Source organism: Chiloscyllium plagiosum, chromosome 38 (assembly GCF_004010195.1).
Source record: "Chiloscyllium plagiosum isolate BGI_BamShark_2017 chromosome 38, ASM401019v2, whole genome shotgun sequence".
Classification (NCBI taxonomy): domain Eukaryota; kingdom Metazoa; phylum Chordata; class Chondrichthyes; order Orectolobiformes; family Hemiscylliidae; genus Chiloscyllium; species Chiloscyllium plagiosum.
In genome coordinates, this window is record NC_057747.1 from 20,193,167 (window position 1) to 20,215,074 (window position 21,908).

Genomic DNA, 21,908 nt, shown 5'->3' on the forward strand with positions numbered 1-21,908 from the left:
CCCTTTGCCTTTTAATGACCACTGCTGGATTGTTTGTGTGTGTGTGTGTGTGTGTGTGTGTGTGCGCGCGAGAGAGAGAGAGATTTGGTTAGATGTAATGCCTTTCATGGTCGGAGAACTGTTTTATAATACTTATTTAAGAATGACTCATTCATAATATGCCCAGTCAACATAATTGTGATTCCTTTCAAAGTGCACTCACTGAAATATCGCTCAACAATTAAGGCAGCTATTTTGTATCTAACAATGTCCCATGAGCAACAAGTGATTGGGTTTTTGTTATTTTTGGATCATGGCATATGACGGATAAATGTTGATCAGAGGAAAACTCTGCCCTTTGAGGAAGCGAGCCGGATATTTCTTAATTCTGTCACATAGCATGAAGTTAATGGGCTGAATGGCTTCCTTCTGTGACTCAAAAGGTGTGGTGCTGGAAAAGCACAGATGGTAAGGCAGCATCTGAGGAGCAAGAGAGTCGACGTTTCAAGCATAAGCTCTTCATCAGTTTATGTTCGAAACATCAACTGTCCTTCTCCTCGGATGCTGCCTGACCAGCTGTGCTATTCCAGTGCCACACTTTTTTTGATTCTGATCTCCAGCACCTCCAGTCCTCTCTGTCTCCCTTTCTGTGACTTAGTGACATGTTATTTTTGAACCACCACCACCAACCCAGAAAGAGTCTAATGTCACTGGGTTAGTAATCCAGGACTGGTTGGTCAGATCATTTGGCTGGATGGCTGGTTTGTTGTGCAGAATGACACCAGCTATGTGGGTTCATTCCCCACACCGGTGGAGGGCACCAGAAAGGTCCCACCATCTCAACCTCATTCCTTGTCTGAGGCATAGTGACCCTTGGGTTAAGCCACCAAAAGTCTCCTCTCTAGTGAGAGTGTCTCTGGTGACTTTGTCACTTTAATCGTGACGCTTTGACGCTCATCAAATCATGTTTTTGGTTCCTTTTAACTGTTTGATTTGGAAATCACATTGAATATCTAATAGAGATAACTGACTTTAACTAGACTGCAGCTCATGTTTGTTCAGTGGCAATATTCCTCGTTCCCCTTAGCAAGCAAAGTTGTGGCAAAAACAAAGTCAGACTGGTAGCTCACTAAACTGCTCACAAAAGCAGCATTATCTTTCAGGTAAGGTAATGAAATCAATGTACTTATAACTTCAAACATCACAAAATAAATTATGTTTATTAAAAAATATAAAAAAAAAGCTCTGAATGCTGTGTGAAAAATACAACAATGAGAACATTTTTGGCACTGTTTTCACATATGATTCCATGTTGTCCATTTGCAGAGCATTTCTGGTGGGTGACTTGGGATTTTTGTGAATAAATTCAAATATAAAGTTTGATGGGGATGTTAGAGTGGGAGATACTCTTGATTTTGAATTCTTCTGTCCCTAGGCACAAATGAACAGGCCATTATTGATGTAGTCGCTCATCGTTCGAATAAGCAGAGGCAACAGATTGTCTTGTCCTTTAAAACAGCCTATGGAAAGGCAAGTATCTCTGATGGTCGCTGGGTGACTGAAACCTAGGATCTTTGTTTCACATTCTCTCACTTTTGAAGAGAACTGCATCCAGAAAACTTGATATTCCTGCATTTCTTCCACGTGCCAGTATTCCAAAAAAGGGCAATGGAATTCTCCCCGACTTGGTTTTATTCCTCAGCTAACCTCCCAAAAACAGATTATCTAGACATTGTCATGTTTACTGTTTGTGGAACAAATTGACTGTCATGTTCCTTCCTATATTACAAGACCATGAAACACAGTCCATCGAGCCTGCTCCACTATTCAATGAGATAATGGCTGATGTGATAATCCTCAATTCCACTTTCCTGCTTTATCCCCACAACACTTGATTCCGTGATTGCCTCTTGAGTGTTTCTATTACATGTTTTCCCAACACCCTTCCATACAGTCCATTTCAGATCCTAACTATATACTGTTTTCTCCACGTTATATTTGTGTTGATATTGTTAAATGCCTTGGAATATCCTGAGGCCGTGAAAGATATCGAGTCAGTAGGAAACTGAGGAATCAACATTTGTACATTGTGTCACTCAATTTTTTTCCAAAAGATCATACACAATGACAACACAAATAGATTTCTAATAAAGTAAATGCCTTGCATAGATAATGATGGCTGTAAAAGGTAACCTAATTTCAGCACTTGTATTTAACAGGGTAAGTATTTGGTAAGTATAACAGGGTAAGTATTTGGGTGGAAAGTGCCTAGTAGTAGGTTTGAGCTTCTCCTTGTAGGCCTCAATTACGAACATTGTTCTAATCGAGTTTTGAGAAGATTTGTAGCTCAGGTTGAGGTTTGGATGTAGGTTTGCTCGATGAGCTGGAAGATTCATTTCCAGATGTTTCGTCACCCTACTAGGTAACATCTTCAGTGGGTCTCAGACTAAGCACTGCTGAATATTCCTGCTTTCTATTTATATCTTTGGGTTTCTTTGGGTTGGTGATGTCATTTGCTGTGGTGATGTTATTTCCTGTGGTGAAGTACTTCCTGTTCCTTTTCACAGGGGGTGGTAGATGGGCTACCATGATGCCTAAGGGTCTGAGTAGTCTGGCAGTCATAGCCACAAAAAGACATGACCCTCTCTCACTAGTGTCCTTACATACGGATGAGGAAGGACATCACTCCATCCTAGGACAAGCCAAACAAAGCCACGCACGAGAATTCCTAGAAGCATGGCATTCCAACCGGAACTCTATCAACAAACACATCGAGTCAGACCCCATCTACAACTCCCAGAGAAAAGGAACTGGAAGTGATTTCACCAAAGGAAATGACATCACCAACCCAAAGATATAACTAGAAAGTAGGAATTTTCAGCAGTGCTTCACCTGAGGCCCACTGAAGATGTTACCTAGTAGGGTGACGAAATGTCTGGAAATGAGCCTTCCAGCTCAGCAAGCAAACCTACATCCAAAATTGTTCCAATCCTCAGTCAAGTCCTCCAGCCCAGTTATCGATCTTCCCCACGTCCTTGGGTTTAGCAGCTTGTTGGAGTACTGCTAGAATGTACTCATTTGGGAAAACTGGATACCCTCTTGATGATTTTAAGTGAGGGGATTGTCAGGGATCCTGTCTGGAGCATTATATTACATGTATGATGACATGGGCCATTTGATACAGTTTTCTTCGGTCTAGAGGGAAGATTTAGACCGCTTGTCACCTTCACTGCACTTGCCATGTCTTTGATATTTGTCCTTTCTCTGTTTCAGGATTTGATAAAGGAGCTAAAGTCTGAGTTGTCGGGTAATTTTGAGAAGGCAGTCCTGGCACTGCTGAAGCCTTCTGTACTTTATGACGCCACTGAACTGAAGGATGCCATCAAGGTCAGTGATGAGCCAATGTGTAGATCCAGAGAACTGCTAGAGGCAGAACAGCAACAGATCTGTTCTGTATAGAACTGCCATATGGAGTTAGCAACTCCAGGCCAACTTGTATATGCTCTATTTGAGTAACTTCCCACCTTCCTTCTCCCAGCCCTGTTAACATAAATTTGTTCTCACGCACTTAACTTCCCCTTGAATGTGTCTGTGTGAATCATCTCAGCCACTTGCTGTGGTAGGAAGTTCAACCAAAGTGTCTGCTTTTTAGCCAGAGAGGTTTCTCATGAATTCTCTGTTGGAATTATTGGGGCTATGTTACATTAAGTGGTGCCTGGTCTCGGTCTCTCTGACAAGTGGAAATATTTTCTCCACCTTTGCCCTGTTCAGCCCTTTCATAAGTTTAGAGGCTTCTATCAAATCACTGCTCTGTCCTCTATTTTCTAACAACTGGTGCAGAGGGAGGAATGATACAAAGTCTACCTTGTGGGTTTCTCTTCAACTTCAGATAGGAAGAAGGCATTGATGTGTTTTAAAATGAGCAAATTGCACAGTTATGAATTGGGCTGTGAAATGATAACATACAGGTGTTATCATTATATCTATATTGCACTCAAAAATATACCTTTGACAGCTCAGTGCCTAGCACTTTGGTGTAGTTTCGACAATGCTAATAACAGTATGACACAAGACATAACTAGCAGGACGAGAGTGCAGGGTGAAGTTCAAAAGCAAGTTTGATACTTCAGGCTCCTGCTGCTCGACAATTTTGATGCTTTCAACCACCTAATAAAGATTGAGTTCTAATTACTTATGAATTGAATTACCTTTTTGTCACATATATTCAAATAAGTACAGTGAAAAGTTTGCAAGTCACCCCTTACGGCACCATCTTGGGTAAAATGTACCTCTGTACAGGTTCTTCAGTACAAGTTGATTAGATTAGATTCCCTACAGTGTGGAAACAGGCCCTTCTGCCCAACACGTCCACACCGACCCACCGAAGAGTAACCCACCCAGACCAGTTTCCCTCTGACTAATGCACCTAACACTATGGGCAATTTAACATGGCCAATTCACCTGGCCTGCACATCTTTGTGACTGTGGGAGGAAACCGGAGCACCCGGAGGAAACCTATGCAGACACGGGGAGAATGTGCAAACTCCACACAGACAGTCGCCCGAAGCTGGAACTGAACCTGGGTCCCTGGCGCTGTGAGGCAGCAGTGCTAACCACTGAGCCACAGTGCCGCTCACACTACCCTGTTTCAGTGAACACTATGGGCAATTTAGCATGGCCAATTCACCTGACCTGCACATCTTTGGATTGTAGGAGGAAACCAGGTTCTTAGGGAAAAAATATTAGAAACATAAAGAAATAAAAAGTCCACCATTATAGATTGTGAGAATGAATTAGAGAATTAACAGCCCTTCCCCACCCAGTCCACACTGGCATTTCACTTCCAGACTGCACCAGGCTTTACCTCCAGGCCAGGAGACCACTCTGGAATCACCTTGAGGCTGCAAATCCACACTGAGGCCACGTTCCATTGGTCATGGAGTCATAGAGATGTACATCACGGAATTAGATCCTTTGGGCCACCTTGTCCTTGCCGACCAAATATCCTAAATTAATGTGGTCCCATTTTCCAGCACTTGGCCCATATCTCTCTCAACCCTTTCCTATTCATGTACCCATCCAGATAATTTTTAAACATTGTAATTGTTCTAGCCTCCACCGCTTCCTGTTCCTCTGGCAGCTCATTCCATACACACACCACCCTCTGCATGAAAAGGTTGCCCCTTGAGTCCCTTTTAAATTATTCCCCTCTTACCCTAAACCTGTGCTGTCTTGAGAGTCTTATCTGCCCTGGAGATGTGTCATAAAACGTACAATTTTTTTTTTAGAAAGAAAGGAATTTGTCTCTCAGACACCTCTTGTGCTGCAGTGGTAGTATCGCTAATTCTGTACCAAGGGGTCTCAGTTTAAGCTCCACCTGTCCCAGAGGTGCATTACAACATCTCTAAAAGGTTGTTTGAAAAATAGTTTTCCTGCTTTCCCTAGAATTTAGAAGGTTAGGGGATGATCTGTTTGAAACCTCCAAGATGTTAACAGGTAAAAACAGAGTAAATAAAGATAAACTATTTCTACTGTTTGGGGGAGATTCTAGAATCGGGGGCATAGTTTGTGAATTAGGGTCACATCATTCAGGAGAGATGTTCAGGAAACGTGTCTCCGCACAGAGATTTGAACTCTTTCACAAACGACAGTGGGTGCTAGATCAGTTGTCAGTTTTAAATTGGAAATAAATTATATTTTTATTAAGCAAAGATAGTAAGACAGATATATGAAATCAGGTGATATCAGCCACTATCTCAATGAAGGCAGAACAGGCTTGAGGGTCTGAATGGTTGATGTTACCATTTCAGCATCTGAAAAGAGAAAGCAACTTGTCAAGCTATTTGACTTGCAAATATCCAAATGATATTTTTAATGTTGAGAGAACAATTCAGTTCTATTTAAACACAATATTGCATACCCAAGTGAATTTACATGTTTACACAGCCTGCACTCACCCTGCTAGTTGGGCAGCATGGTGGATCAGTGGTAACACTGCTGCCTTACAATGCTAGGAACTTGGATTTGATTCCACCCTCTTATGACTGTCTGTGTGGAGTTTGCATATTCTCCCCATGTCTGCGTGGTTTTCCTCTGGTTGCTCTGGTTTCCTCCCACAGAATCATAAAATTCCTATGGTGTAGAAGCAGGCCCTTTGGCCCAGCAAGTCCACACTGACCCATTCCCCTACCCTATTAACCTACACATCCTTGAATGCTATGGGCAACTTAGCCTGGCCAATTCACCTGACCTGCACATCTTTGGATTGTGGGAGGAAACTGGAGCACCCAGAGGAAATCCACACAGATACCGGGAGAATGTGCAAACTCCACACAGACAGTCGCCCGTAGACCAAAGATGTGCAAATTAGGTGGATTGACCATGCTAAATTGTCCATAGTGTCTCAGGATGTGAAGGTTAGGTGGTTTAGCCAAGGGAAATGCAGGGCTACAGGGTTAGGGTGGGGGTGTGGGGCTGGGTGGGATGTTGTTCAGAGGGTGGATGTGGACTGGCTAGGCAGAATGCCCTGTTTCCATACTGTAGGGATTCTATGATTATCTGTTATGTCATGCCGTTAGGTGCTTACTGACATCAGTGAAAACCTATTCTAAAGAGATAGGCACTGAGTTGTCAAGGAATATTTTTGAGTATGATTTTTCCTTCCCCGGAAGTACCAAGAAAGATCATGAAAAAGGCAAATACTTTGGTGCATTGGCTTTAGAGAGTTTCTTGACACCTTCTTGCTATCTCAGCAACTATGCACAGGGCAAGAAGGTCTATGGGCAACCTTGTCAAATCACTACCAAATAAGGCCCTTACATGGTCAACGACTGGCGGCTTAAGGCCTGACCACCCTAAAAAACAGAAACGCTTCAGCATTCACCATTTCAGCTCCTCTTGGCTTCGCAGACACCAGTGGTGGCCTCTAGGACCCAGAAGCTGTCAGACTGTAATTGATCAGCAGTTTCAAGTGGGACAGGCCTTTGATTGGGTGAGAAGTTCACTGGTTAGCTCTGTAAGTACTTAACTGGTACAGTTGGTTCTACTATAACATGTATTTTAATGCAAAGTTTGGATAACGTGATTGAAGATTTGCTACCATTATCTGTAGAATGCGAAGTTTGCTTGCCTGCATTGGCTATAACGTGATTCCAGTCCCATTGGGCTAAATGGTGCTGCTTTGATGTGACTTTCTTCCAATGTGGGATTGCACTGGAATTGAACTATCATGTTATATCAGAACCAACTGTACTGATCCAGTGAGCTTGTGGGTGGGGAATTAGTGGCCTTCTACCACACTTAGACTGTATCTGGCTTAATGCACTAACACCATGAAGAGGAACAATATAAACTTACTCCAACAGTGTTCAATGTTTCTACTAGAAGTTTTACCCATACGGTTAGCACTACTGCCTCACAGCGGCAGGGACTCAGGTTCGATTCCAGCCTTGGGCGACCAGCTGTGTGGAGTTTGCACACTCTCCCTGATTTTCTCTGGGTGCTCCAGTTTCCTCCTGCACTCCAAAGGTGTGCAGGTTAGGCGGATTGGCCATGCTAAATTGGCCACAGTGTTCAGGGATGTGTAGGTTAGGTGTATTAGTCAGGGGTAAATATAAGGTAGGGGGAACAAGTCTGGGTGACTTACACTTTGGAGGGTCAGTGAGCCTTGTGGGCTGTAGGAATCATAAACAGCCACTAAGATCCCCTTTATCCCTCCTCCAAAATATTACTTTAGGAAACTGTTTTCCTGAAGCTTTGTATCTTTCATAGAATTATAGAAGTAGGCCATTCAGCCTTCCTGTCTGAGTGTCTAAGAGCAACACAATTATTATTTTTTCTTTTTGTTTCTCCTTTTTTTTCTTTTTTTACACTGATCCAACTTCCCCAGAGCCAGTTGTCAGAGTGAACAGAACCTTTGACCCTCCTATTTTTTGAAATCAAAGGGACCTCCTGTTTATTTTCTTTTTCTCTTTTTAAAAAAAATTTCTTTTTTTTAACCCCCACACTACCGCCTAACTGCAGTAGTGCTTATTTTGTTTCCCAGCACCCATGTTGTGTGTGTGCAGGTGTGAGACACCGTGAGAAACACAAGGTGTGCAAATCTTTATTCAGTTTCCACCACCAGAGCAACACAATTATTACCATTCTCCCAGCTCTTCCACATAGCCTTGCAATTTTTTTCAGGTTATTATCCAACTCCCTTCGGAAAGCCATGGTTGCCCCTGATTCCTCAATGCTTTCTAATATGTGTTCCAAATCCTAACCACTTGAAAAAAGACATTGTTTTGCCAGTTGCCTTAAATTGGTGATCTGTAATCCTACTTTTCAACCGGATGACGGGTTTTTACGAGAATCAATGGTGGTCACATGAAAATGTTATTAACCAACTTCAGATTTTAGTAACTGAAGTTCCTTAAATCTGCACAACCAGCAGGGATCTCAAGAAAAGAGCCTGAATCTATTTTAGTAACTGAACTTACATTCACCAACTTCCAGTGTGGGATCTGAACCCATTCTCCAAGACAGAGTATTGGTCTGAGTCTCTGAATTACCAGTTCAGTCACATAGCAACTATGCCACTCCTTCCTCCCTTAGAAAAAAACTCAAATAGGTCAATAAATGCATCTGTCGGTATCACCTACACTCTAACAATGATATAAAATAAATAAATGTATTCCTTTATGAGCCCTGAGGCCTTAAGCCATAAAGCCACAGGACATCTGATTGCTACAGTTAGATCCTGCCCGTAGCATGGGTACCCTTGGAATAGGTAGGGAAGAAATGGAAATTTTGGATAAATTCTAACTCCCACCCCCACGCGTGTCCTTGTTGATGTTTCATTTCACTGGCTTCAAAAGGACAATAGTCTTGATCATTCTACTTCTGAATGCAGGGGGCTGGTACAGATGAGCAATGTCTAATTGAGATCCTGGCATCCCGTTCCAATGCGGAAATCCACGCCATCAACAGTGCTTACAAAACAGGTAAGGTGTGACGAGCAAGGTATCAGGTTTACAGACCTCTTGCCAGAGTTATGGTTTGTTCATCTGTAGCAGTTACATTGATGACTGGAATGGAATTGCTTTGATTTTTTTTTAAGAGGGTCATATCTCTGTGACGTTCATTTCAAAGGAACAGCATTATCATACTGTATAGTCTGAGAATTGCAACTCTTACGTTAAACACTGTGAATTGATTAAACAAACAATATAGGCAATGTCAGTGCTAGGGCAGCCTACCTCCTATTTCATTGGAGAAATGCACTGTCCAGGGGGTACTCAATGGTGCAGTTTATGGCTGATGTCAGTTGTAATGACAATAGGAAATGCTACGGATGGTCACAATGCTTCCAAATTAGATAGTGGACATACATCTCTGATCTTTGCTGCGAATACTTGTGCCTTGGCCCTAAAATAAGTATGGGATAGTCTGGAGCATCCAGTAGTTTTGTTCAGGCTTGTACCTGAAGAAAGACTGTATAAATTCACAATCAAAGACTGATAGAAAGTTGACCCATGTTCCGAATGTCACAGATGAATTCCTATTTTGATAACTGAGGCTACCTTGTAATTCATTTACTCACGGGATGTGGGCATCTATGACTAGACTAGTGTTTATTAACCAGAGGGCAGTTAGGAGTCAACCACATCTTTGTGGGTCTGGAGTCACATGTAGGCCAGGTGAGGATGGCAGTTTCCTTCCCTAAAAGGCATTAGTAAACCAGATGGGGTTTTCTGAGAATTGACAATGGTTTCATGGTCATCATTAGATCTTAATTCCCGATTCGCTATTGAATTCCACCATCTGCCATGGCAGGATTTGAACCTGGGTCCCCAGAACATTATCTGGGCCTCTTGAGATTAATAGTCTCGTGATAATACCATTAGGTCATGGCCTCCCCTTACAATGACCCCCCTCTATCAAAAGATAAGACTAGTATTCTGATCACATGACTTGTAGATACCGCAAAGCATTCAAGAGGCAGCTAAAGCACATTTTGTACGTAAGGTCCCTGAAGTAACATTGTTAATGAGCAGATACTCTGCTGCTTTTGGAGGTGGTTAAAATAGAAACATTGATTGGGGGACATTGCACGATTTTCCACTCTGGTTTAAATATACCCACTGAAAAAGGCAGACGGTCCCACTTTCACCTCCCACGAAACAAAACGCCTGTACCAATGTGGCACTCCCTTTGGACAACACTGGGGTATCAATCTGGAATATAAGCCACCTATTGGTAGGAGAGCTTATGATTGATGTCTCTAATAAATATCTGATGTGCTTTGAGTTACTCAACTCTGAGTTAAACAAGTGTAGAAACAATATCTGAGGTTAATGATTTGTTACGACCGTAAATGAGTCCAGTTGTTAGCTGTGCAGTGCCTTCTATAGTTCACGTGCTGGCAAGGAAGGAAATGGGACCAAAGCAGGGAGGAGATATTGCAGTTGCTGTGGGAACAACCAGGACTGAACCAGGCATTGAGTAAACATCGCTGGGAAGACAAAGTCTGTTTGTTTGACAGTTTGTTTGCATGTAAGTGCAAGAGAGAGATCACGTCTGTTAAAAGTCTGCTGAGCAGATACGACTGTGTCAATTTCAAACATCACAGGAACTGTTCACTTGGCAAACAACACCAAAAGTGAGCCATAGTTCAAGGTTATTAATGCGGAAGTATTGTAATGTTAACCATTCCCGCTAGCATCAAACTTTCTAAACAAGTGTAGTCTTTCCTATTATTAACTCTCCAGGGCCCAAAGCATTCCTGGTTTAGAAAGTCTGATGCTGGTGGGAAAGACCTTAATGTTAAGAGGTCAAGGTGGACGAAGAATGGCCTTTGTAAAGACCCTTACAAACAGGTGAATGAACCACAAATTAAGCTGATCCAACCCTTTAAAGCATAATTAACCTGGCAGTCCATGGTCACCAAAGCTTTCTCAGGATCGGTACTCAAGAGAGAGTGAGAGAGGCACGCTATTTTTCAACCTGTTTAATAAGCTCTGCTCGTTATCAGTCACATACCCAAGAACTCCCAACACATTCTTTCCTCTTTGTTTTTTTTTTAAATTAGCTGGACATCATGGTATACTTATGATGTTAGCCCCCAGTTAGTTGCCAGCAGCCACCCTCCCCCACCTCACTCCCACCCTGAGCCTCGGACCCTCCATATGCACACGCACTCACGCACACTCACATTTCTGGATAAGTCTTGGGAACTAATTCCAGAATCAAACTGCTTCTACATGCACAGACAAACATCCCATACATCTCCCATATCTTAAGTCTCGGGAGCTCAGTGCCAAATTGGAATCAAAACATAGAAACCAATCCCATAACCTGAGACATAAACCTTTTTTAAAAAAAAGAATTAAATGAATGAAAATCATGGGCTGCTTTTTTTTCAAATTAATAACATTACTGTTGGATAATAAAGTCAAAAAATATGGTGCTGGAAAAACACAGCCAGTCAGGCAGCATCCGATGGTCAGGAGAGTCGACGCTTCAAGCATGAGCTCTTCATTAGAAATGTGGCGGGGGGGCTCAAGGGATCTCAACCTAGAATATAAGCCACTTGTTGGTAGGAGAACTCAAAGTTGATGCATCAGATAAATTTATGATGTGTTATGAGTTACTCAACTCTGAGTTAAACAAGTGTAGAAACAATATCTCAGGTTAACGATTTGTTACGATCGTAAATCAGTCCAGTTATTAGCCAAGATGGGTCTGAGTGATAAATGGGAGAGGGGGTGGGGCTGGGGACAAGGTAGTGTTATGGACCAGGCCCGACCCCTGAAAACATTTTTAAGCAGGTAGCACAGAGCATAACTTTGCTATTTGTTTTAGCTTAGAGTATAATGGATATTCCTGGAGTGAATCAGCTGGTCAGACTGCCTAGTTTTAAACAAACAGAATTTATTTACAAAATTACAGAATGAAACACAAGGAACAGAAAACAGACCACCGGATAATTTATCCTATCCAAACCTGACAGACTATCCAGACTTAATGGTGCTATTCCAAGGATACTTGCAACTTTCCCCATAAACAAACCCCTAAGCACAAATAGTAAAAATGACACAAAAAGATTACAGGCTTCAAGTCTGAGGAGAGAGTTCAGTAGCCTTTTTCATACATTTCCCTGTTGCAACTAACTCTAATCTAAATGAATGCTAGCTACACAGCTAACTGGCCACTCCCCTTTGATTAATTTTTTTTTAAAGACATGAAAGTCTTAGGCCAGAGGCATTACCTGTTAGGGGTATACAGAAAGGCCCCAATGAACCATTCAGACTTCAGGCATGATGGAGTCTTGGGTCATTTAGAACCTCTCTTTTTAAAAAAAACCCAAGGACAATCTAACTTTGTCAAAGGAGCAGGTTTGTCACAGTAGCTAGGAATGCGACAGGGAGATGAAGGCGGGGGGGTGGAGGAGGTGATGGTGATTGGGTGAAGTGGATAGGTGGGAAGGAACACTATGGCTGACCATTTCAACTCCCCCTCCCAAGGACATGCAAATCCTGGGTCTCCTCCACTGCCAAATCCCAGCCACCCAACAAGTAGGAGAAGAACACTTCATCTTCAGCCTTGGGACTCTCCAACCACATAGGTCAATTTCACCAGTTTCCTTATCTCCCCTCCCCACCTTATCCCACATCCAACACTCCAACTTGGTACCACCCTCTTGAACTGCCCTAACTCTCCATCTTCCTTCCTACCTTTCCGCTCCACCCTCCACTCTGACCTGTCACCTTCATTTACCAATCGCATTCCCTGCTACCCCCTCCCATTTATCTCTCAGTTCCCTTGAACCCCCCCACCCAATTCCAGATGAAGAGCTTATGCTTGAAACGTCTACTTTCCTGCTCCTTAGATGCTGCCTGACTGGCTGTGCTTTTCCAGCACCACACTCTTCAACTCTGATCGCCAGCATCTGTAGTCCTCACTTTCTCCTAGTTGGATAATAAAGTTTAGTGGATTATGTAATCTCTGATAGAATGGAACTTAACTACAAAAACTATATTCATGTATCTGAAAATGCTTTACAAAAGTTCTCCTTTTAAATCCTACTTGTTATCCTGCATGTATTTAAGAAGGAGGATCTGCTCTTCCTCCATTGCAGAGTGATACAGCACTGAAAGAGGCCATTCGGCCCTCTCTGTGGGATCTTTGGATAAATTGTCCAACTAGCCAAATTTTCCTTCAGGTTTTAACCAGTTCCACAGTGGCTCAGTGGTTAGCACTGCTGCCTCACAGCTCCAAGGACCCGGGTTCGATCCCAGCCTTGGGCAATTGTCTGCGTGAAGTTTGCACATTCTCTCCGTGTCTGCGTGGGTTTCCTCTGGGTGCTCCGGTTTCCTCCCACAGTCCGAAGATGTGCAGGTCAGGTGAATTGGCCATACTAAATTGCCCATAGTGATAGGTGCCTTAATAGGGAGTAGGGGAATGGGTCTGGGTGGGTTATTCTTCGGAGGGCCGGTATGGACTTGTTGGGCCGAAGGGCTTGTTTTCGCACTGTAGGGAATCTAATCATCCACTTGGAGGATTGTTATGGTATTGGCCTCATTTAACTTTTCAGGAAATGGATTCCAAATCACAATCATGATTCATGTTGAGAAATGAATAAATGTTGACTAGTGGGGGAAAAAAAACCTGTTCAGAGATGTTATAACCTACGTCTGGAACAGGTGAGACTTGAACCTGGATCTCCTGGTCTAGAGGGAGGTACACTATCACTGCACCACAAGAACCCTATTAATAGGGGGATATGCTCATGGAGGTAGATGATTAATAGTCTCATAAATAATTCCAGCCTTACTAGGAACCAAGGCTCCAGGAACCCCAGACCAATTGCCTCTGACTGGGTTAAAACCCAGGTTCCAGCAATAAATGACTAATGTCTAACCTATTGCACAAACTAACACTCTTGCATTTAGACAAAGTCTGCTGACTGAACAGACTTCAGTTCCAACAGTCACATCTAAAATAAGAATATTCCTGACTCAGATGCTCTCACTCATACTTTATCTTAAAACAGGGAAATAGGACTGTTCCCATTGAATTGTATCATAAGGTAATTCAGTAATAACTTTGAAAAGTCGTCCTGACTCACTGACATAATGTTCTGGAAATCCCACTACTCCTGGAGTCAATGAAAAAGTTTAAGTTTTTAAAAGGAGTATGCAAAATCTCCAAACTACCTGATTTTCATACCCGGGTGAATAAAGGGCAGGTTTCTGTACTTTGGAAAAATTACCATTTATTACAGATCATTGACTACCTATAGCTGGAATCCAATGATATTAAATCAAGTAAACTCGACAGATGAAAACTCTATATCCTTTACAGACCCAGATAAACACAAACAGGGGACAGTAAACCTGGGAGGAGGGAAAACTGAAATAAAACCAGTTCTGTCATCTTTGTTCACAAAGACCTGTTGGGTTAGTTCTTGCTGATCTGAAGGTTTATTCTTGACCTTCCTTTTTCTGAAGGCTTCCACTTGTTGGTAATTGGCACAGGGTGGCTGAGTCACTTATGAAAAATCTATAACTTGTCCAATTCCCTCTTAGAATTAGCTTTATTATCACATGAGAATGGTGAAAAGTTTACACATTGTCACTTACAGTGCTGTCTTAAGTACAAGGTCCATGACTTGTGGGCACCATAGGGGCTGGATCCCGCCCCCCAAAACCTCCCCAGCCACATTGTAAAATTTAATTCTCTGTGATTTGACCTTGATTACAGTTGCCTTTTATGGGGCTAACCCTGTTAAATTTTAACCAAATTAAATTAAACCATTATTTCAATGGGTTATCATGAGAACATATAAAAGAGCCTGTGGGTGGTTCTGTGGTGGTATTGTCCCTAACTCTGAGCCAGGGATTCCAGGTTCAAGTACCACCTGATCCTGTAATTAGAAAATATCTGTAAAGAGAGACTGCTGGGACACCGGGTTAGTGAATAGGAGGCAGCTCTGTCTAATACTGCATTCTGTGAAGAAATGTAGTGTCGAGGGAAGGATTTATGTCTGGTTTCATATTTCACTTTGCCCGAGATTCTGACTGGTTTGAGTCCTTGATTATCAAGTTTGCTGCAGAGGGTTGACATGTTTCCAAGTTCCTGTCCCAAGTGTTTCATATACTCAGCTGGCTCAGCAGTCTCTGTGGAGAGAGAATAAAACACAGTCAGTGCTGGAGAGTGAACATCCGTGGTCATTCTGAAAAAAAAGGTCATCTACCTGAAATGTTAAATCCTTTCTGGTGGAAGGCCACAATCCAATACCTTTGATAACACTAAACATAATTGCTTTTTTGTTGTTTTGCAGAGTTTAAAAAGACTCTGGAACAGGACATCAAGAGTGATACATCAGGACACTTTGAAAGGCTGCTGGTCTCCCTTGTCCAGGTAATTTAGAAAATCGTGAAGGACGTGAAAATAGTTCTGCTCCTGCTTTTGATTTCTCATTGCATCCATCATTAAAACTGAGCACAGTCCTTTACAAGATTGTCAGCTTGCATTTGGGCAGCACCATCGATGTGATAGCTCATCCCAAGGGGCTTCATAGGAGAATTAGCAGACAGATTTTGACACCTGAGCCAAGTGGGGGATAGCAGGATAGAAAATAGGAGCAGGAGTAGGCCATTCGGTCCTTCGAGCCTGCTCCGCTATTCAATATGATCATGGCTGGTTATCCGACTTAGTACTCAGTTCCTGCTTTCTCCCCATTCCCTTTGACCCCTTTAGCCTGAATGACCATGACTAACTTGAGAACAGTGACCAAATAAAACTAAATCCTTTTCACCAGTAAATTAGCTGTGCGCTTTTCTGTCTCAATTTTAATTGTAATGAAACTGTGTTGGAGACTACATTTCCCAGTCGTTGAAAGTCTGTTGTAATTGTTAGACTGTCTGTAAGTCAATACCTGAATTTCCTTCCCATTTTTCTATTCTCATCACCCTGCCAGCTAACAGGTTTGGATATCAAGATGTGTGTGTCATTCATTCCCATAGTCATTCGAAACATACCTTACTGATAACCTTGATTAGAACCAATAAATTATGTTTCAAATATGATCAAGATTTTACTAAAGGCAAAGCTACTTTTCATCTGGACACGTCCAAAATCCCCACCAACTTCGATCAGATATAGAACAATAACTCGATGTGCTATGCAGAGGAGAGAACATTTAATGGTTAGGGGTCAGGAGAGAGGTAGCAGGGACAAGGGAGGAGTTCATGTACACCACAGTTAAAGAAAGACTTCCATTTGCGGAGCACCTTTTATGGCCTTCGGACAGCCCAATGTACTTCCCAGCCAATGACCAACCTTTTAATTGCAGCTGCAGCAAGTTCCCATAAATGACAGCACAAAAATGAACATATAGATGACTAGTATTTTCAGTGATGCTAATTTAAGGAATAAATATTAGTCAGGACCCTGGGAAGAACCCCCGCTTCTGTTCTTCAAATTAGTGCCAGGGTGGCGCGTTGGCTCAGTGGTTAGCACTGCTGCCTCTGAGTGCCAGGGACTCAGGATTCCATTCCATCGTTGGGTGACTCTGTGTGGAGTTTGCATGTTCTCCTCATGACTCTGTGAGTTTCTGCTGGACACTCTGGTTTCTTCCTACAGTCCAAAGGTGTGCAGGTTAGGTGGATTGGCCATGTTAAATTACCCGGTAATGTTCAGGGATGTGCAGGTTAGGTGGGTTAGCCATGGTAAATGCGAGACTAAGGGGATAGGTGAGGATGCTCTGCAGGGGGTCAGTGCAGACTCGATGGCCTCTTTCTGCACTATTGGGATTCTATGATTCTATCTTTTGACATCTACCTGGAAATTGGGGTGGATTGGTTTGACATCTCACCTCAAAGACAACGCCTCTGACAGTGTGACACTCCCCCACTTGGAGTTTCATCCAAGATTCCAGTGTTCGGCTCACCAGCTGGAGTGCGATGTGAGCCCGTAACCTTCTGCCTTGAGGCAAGGGCTGGACAAAGTTGACATCTGAGGAATTTAATTGTACAAAGTGGAGGTTAAAGGTGAAAATTTAGAAAGCAGGGAGATACGGTCAGAGAGTCATTTTATAAGTGTGGGAGAGGGATTAGAAAAGCAAATTGTGGAACTAACCACTTGCACCAGATCCTGTTTTTTTAAAAAATGTGATGTGTCAAAATGCTTGCACACACCCTGTCAAGTATTGCAGTATTGGAAACAAAAAAATCTTCAAAGCAAGGTCAACCATCTCCCCATGGAGAGTTTACTTGGAATTATTGTCAGACCTGGCAATCTGCATTTGATTACTGGATTGCTCCCTCCACCAGTGTGTGCAGAATCACAGAAGTGTTGTGGGACAGAAGGAAACTATTCAGTCCTTTGGTGCCTGTGCTGAATCATTAAATGGGCAGAGTTAATGAGATCTGTGTAGGAAGCCTCCAGCTGACAATGTCTATACCATATGCATGAATCAAAGTGACCTTGAGTTTATGTTTGGATGACCATTGATCCTTCTTTTCCTCCTGATCTCCAGGGTAACCGAGATGAAACCCAAAATGTGGACATAACACTGGTTAAAAAGGATGCTCAGGTGAGTCAGAAAATACACTGCCACGCAAAAACTTTGCCAAGATTGTTATCGGAATGGGCAATGATGGAATTCTTGAAGCAGCCTGGAACCCAATGCAATGGCCCAGCACCCATCCCCACCATTGTAGAACACTGACCTCTTGCAGTCTTGTACACTGTATCTATTTGTAGAAATGTTCTCTATGTTGTCACTCCAATCCTGTGTTTTTGAGCTTGTGTTCTCAAACCTGCAAGGTGATACAGAACTTTGGTAAATGTCACAGGGACAGTGTCATTGGCAAGTTTTATCAACGATGAAGTGAGGCTGGTGGGGAAGAAACAAAATAAGCATTCATTGCATTGAAATCCATGGGTTTTTGGAATCTGGGAGCTTGCTGACTGAGGAACAAATGTTGGTGCTGCCAATTCGAGAGTTCAAGATGTATAGATTTTCTTATTTGTATCAAGAGACCATGAACTGCTCAAGAAGCAAGGTTGGGCAACCTACCTCAAAGTGGATTCAGATCAGATGATCAGTTGTAATGATCAGCCAAACTTGCATGTCTTGAAGCCGAGTGTTGGTATACTTGACATGGAAGCATTGGACATTGGCAAAGAATGGTTTATTCCCGGTTCTTCCTCAACTTGGTCAAACAGTTCAAATCAATCTCAAAAAGGAGATGAATAATTATTTTTGACTTCTGGAATACAGAGCAAGTGCAGCATTTGTCATGTCAGTGTTGGAAGACCTCAATCTCCATGTGTTCAGGCTTCACTGTCCTTTACTGAACAACAGTTATCTGTTGATGACATTTGAGTTAGTTTGTATCAATTTAATTATTTTGCTTTAAACCATCTTGAGGACACCTTTAGTAGAATGTTCTGGATGTTCCCAGTGTTTGCAAATGTATGTATAAAATATTGATATCATTAATGCTGAGGGTATGGAGCTCACTGAAGATGACAAAATGGGGAGAGTCGATTACAGATTAATTGCAGCTGTTGAGGGAGCTTGGGATTGGCTTGGTGTAGCAAATTGATGAACATACCTTAAAATTCCCTCGCTGGGCACTTGACACTCGAATTACTATTTTTGGCCCTGGTCTCGAGCTAAGATAAATCCATAGCAACAACAGGAATTTATTGTGGTGTTGTATATACAACAGTGCTGCCATTGTAAATTGACAGAGCCTCCCTTACCATGGGATGTCAGCTCACAATAATTTCATTAGCTTTGAACTATTCAAGTAGTTGGATGAGTTTGTTAAAAAGTCTAATCTAGCAAACTGCCATTAATCAGAAACTGCTTTGTATTTTTTGCCATTGAAAGCACTTCAATTGCCATTCAAAGCAATAATTAACGCAAAACAAATTTTAATTAAAAATCTCACAACACCAGGCTGTAGTCCAACAGGTTTGAACTATAACTGGTGTGGTGTGATTTTTAATTTTGTACATCCCAGTCCAACACCAGCATCTCCAAATCAAATTTTAATTGGCACACTGCCAAACTAGATCTTTGGCTGCTATCGGAGTCTATTTAGTGTTAATAATAGTTGCATTTTCAAGTCCATTTTAAGTCTGATTGCTTATGGAGAAAGTCGTCATTGGCTGTAGTGATGTTTGTCTGTAACATTTAAAAACTTTCTGTATGCCTTATCGAAACTGTTGGCGTCCCATAGCACGAAGAATGAGACCAAAATGCACAGCATGCATTCTCGATACTTGACTAACCTCCAGGGCTAAAGCAAGTCTTGAAACAGGAAGTGTGGCAGAGATTCAAGTCTGACACTCCCATTTTAAGAATGTTGCCAGTGCTTCAGATCCAAGTTTGGTTTCTCAAATTGGAGTTTATTCCACCCACAGCTTTAATTCTGGGCTGGCGGTGGAGGGAGACTTTTCCAGAAACTGCAGCTAAATTTTAGTAGTCCAGGCTAAAGTAAACTAATGTTTTTAAAACAAAACAAAACCGGGGAGACCTTAGTTTAAATAAGACATTTTAGGCAGATTTAATAAGAAAGAAACGAGTTGGGTGTCACTCCAATGTTTTCCTGTTAAATGTGAAGTAAAATCACACCCCAGATTTTGGAGATATTTTTCTTCTCCCTGGATGTAAGATTGAATGCTTTCATTAATGAGTTAGTGATCCAAAGAATGTTGCAAGTTGCACTTTTATATTATGATCACTGAGCCACGTTTGTTCATGTATATTGTAAAATCTGCACCGACACCCTGCACCTTTCATCACTGTTGGTCTGGAGTTGCTCTGATGTTGGCGAATGTGATTAGACTCCCTGATGAGAATTCATGGTGCCATCCCTGCTCTTTACTGCCCATCCCCATTGCCCTTTAGTTTGGTGCAGCTTTGTAATGAGACAACAGCACTTGTGTGGCACTTGAAGTGGATGTGAACCGTAATTATTTTTTGTCTTTATTTGTTCACAGGCTATAAGTGTCTCTAGCTGGGACAACTCAGGACAGTTCAGAGTCAACCATATTGCTGTGGGTCTAGAGTCACATGTAGGGCAATCCAGGTGACTCAGTTGGCTGAATGAATGGCTGTTTTGTGATATAGAGTGAAGCCAACAGTGCAGGTTCAATTCCCACACTGGCTGAGGTTACCATGAAGGACTCTACTTCTCGATCTCTCCTCTCACGGGTGATACGGTGGCTCAGTGGTTAGCACTGCAGCCTCAGAGTGCCAGGGACCCTGGGTTTAATTCCGGCCTCGGGTAATTGTCTGTGTGAAGTTTGCACATTCTCCCCGTGACTGTGTGGGTTTCCTCCGGGTGCTCCGGTTTCCTCCCACAGCCCAAAGGATGTGCAGGTTAGATGGATTGGCCTGCTGAATTGTCTAGGGATATGCGGGGTAGGTGGACCAGCCCTGGGAAATGCAGGGTTACGGGGAAGGCATGGGTCTGGGTGGGATGCTGTTCGGAGAGTCGATGGACTGAATGGCCTGCTTGCATACTGTACGGATTCTCTGATTCTCACTTGAGGCGTGGTGACCCTCAGGTTAAACTTGCCACCAGTCATCTGTCTCTCTCTCTCTCTCTCTCTCTCTCCCTCTCCCTGATGAGAGTGTCTTACAGTCCCATGGGACAAAGCAACATTACCTTGACTTTTTAGACCAGATTAGGAAGATTTTTTTCCATAAAAGTATTAGTAAAAGAGATGGATTTTAGATGGTCACCCTTGGAGTAGTTTTTATCACAGATTTAATTGAATTCAAATGTCATCACTGGCCATAGTGGGAGTCAATCTCCAGACCATGTCCCCATAACATTAGCCTAGGGTTCTGGATGACAGTGACAGTATCAGATGGCACCGTCTGCCCCTAATGTAATCAGGAAGGAAACCTCCTACCATTGAGAACAATGGTTAACTTCATTTTGTCTCTGATGTAACATTTTTCTCTGGTAAGTAACATGCTTATCAACAAGATGGACAGACTAATGTCATTTATTGAAATGAATCATTACTCAGAAGGCAAGATCTGAATTTGCAGATTTTCACACTGAAGTAGTCCATTGCTTCTAACAGAATTTTCTTCTCCTATCTTCAGGATTTATATAATGCAGGAGAAGGGCGTATGGGAACTGACGAGTCAAAGTTTAATGCCATCCTGTGTGCAAGGAACAGAGCCCACCTGAAAGCAGGTAATCGCATGTTCCTGAGTTATAAAATTTCTTTTTAAAAACTGGTCAAAACTAAAGGGTATTGTGAATTTTCAGTAAATCCTCAGGCAGTCCAATTGTTTGGATTGTATTAGTTTCTCTCCGTTGTCTGGGTGAATTGATAACTTGAGCTACCTCAAGTTGAGCTGATTACTCATAAGAACATAATAGAGGAGGAGAAGCCGATATTTTGACTCTGCTATTCCGTGAGATCATGACTGAACTTCTAACTCCATGCCATTTTTTTCACCCTTATCCCTTCCTGAGTAATCAAATATGCTATAGATGGAGCACCCATAACCCTTCAGGATAAAGAATTCCAAAGATTTGCAATCCCCTGATTTGAAGAAATTTCTCCTCATCTCAGTCCTAAATGATCAAGATTTGGAGATGCCGGTGTTGGGCTGGGGTGTACAAAGTTAAAAATCACACAACACCAGGTTATAGTCCAACAGGTTTAATTGGAAACACACTAGCTTTCGGAGCGACGCTCCTTCATCAGGTGATAGTGGAGGGCTCAATCCTAACACAGAATTTATCGCAAAAATTTAGTGTGATATAACTGAAATTATACATTGAAAAATTGATTGTCTGTTAAGCCTTTCATCTGTTAGAATACAGTGATAGTTTCACTTCTTTCATGTGTAAATCACAAAACCTTTTTTTTTAAAAAGTTGCATTCTCTGGTTAGCT

At 42.3% G+C, this 21,908-nt stretch overlaps 1 protein-coding gene across 2 annotated transcripts in view; it reads left to right on the plus strand.

Annotated features, from left to right (window-relative positions):
* The window catches only part of anxa11a (annexin A11a), a 76,099-nt gene that overhangs the window by 39,337 nt on the left and 14,854 nt on the right, over positions 1-21,908 (plus strand). For both annotated transcript variants that reach the window (XM_043679054.1, XM_043679055.1), the window contains 6 exons: positions 1,415-1,509; positions 3,253-3,366; positions 8,873-8,963; positions 15,305-15,384; positions 17,504-17,560; positions 21,104-21,197. In XM_043679054.1, the coding sequence (XP_043534989.1) occupies positions 1,415-1,509; positions 3,253-3,366; positions 8,873-8,963; positions 15,305-15,384; positions 17,504-17,560; positions 21,104-21,197 (531 nt within the window). The remainder of the gene's footprint in view (positions 1-1,414; positions 1,510-3,252; positions 3,367-8,872; positions 8,964-15,304; positions 15,385-17,503; positions 17,561-21,103; positions 21,198-21,908) is intronic.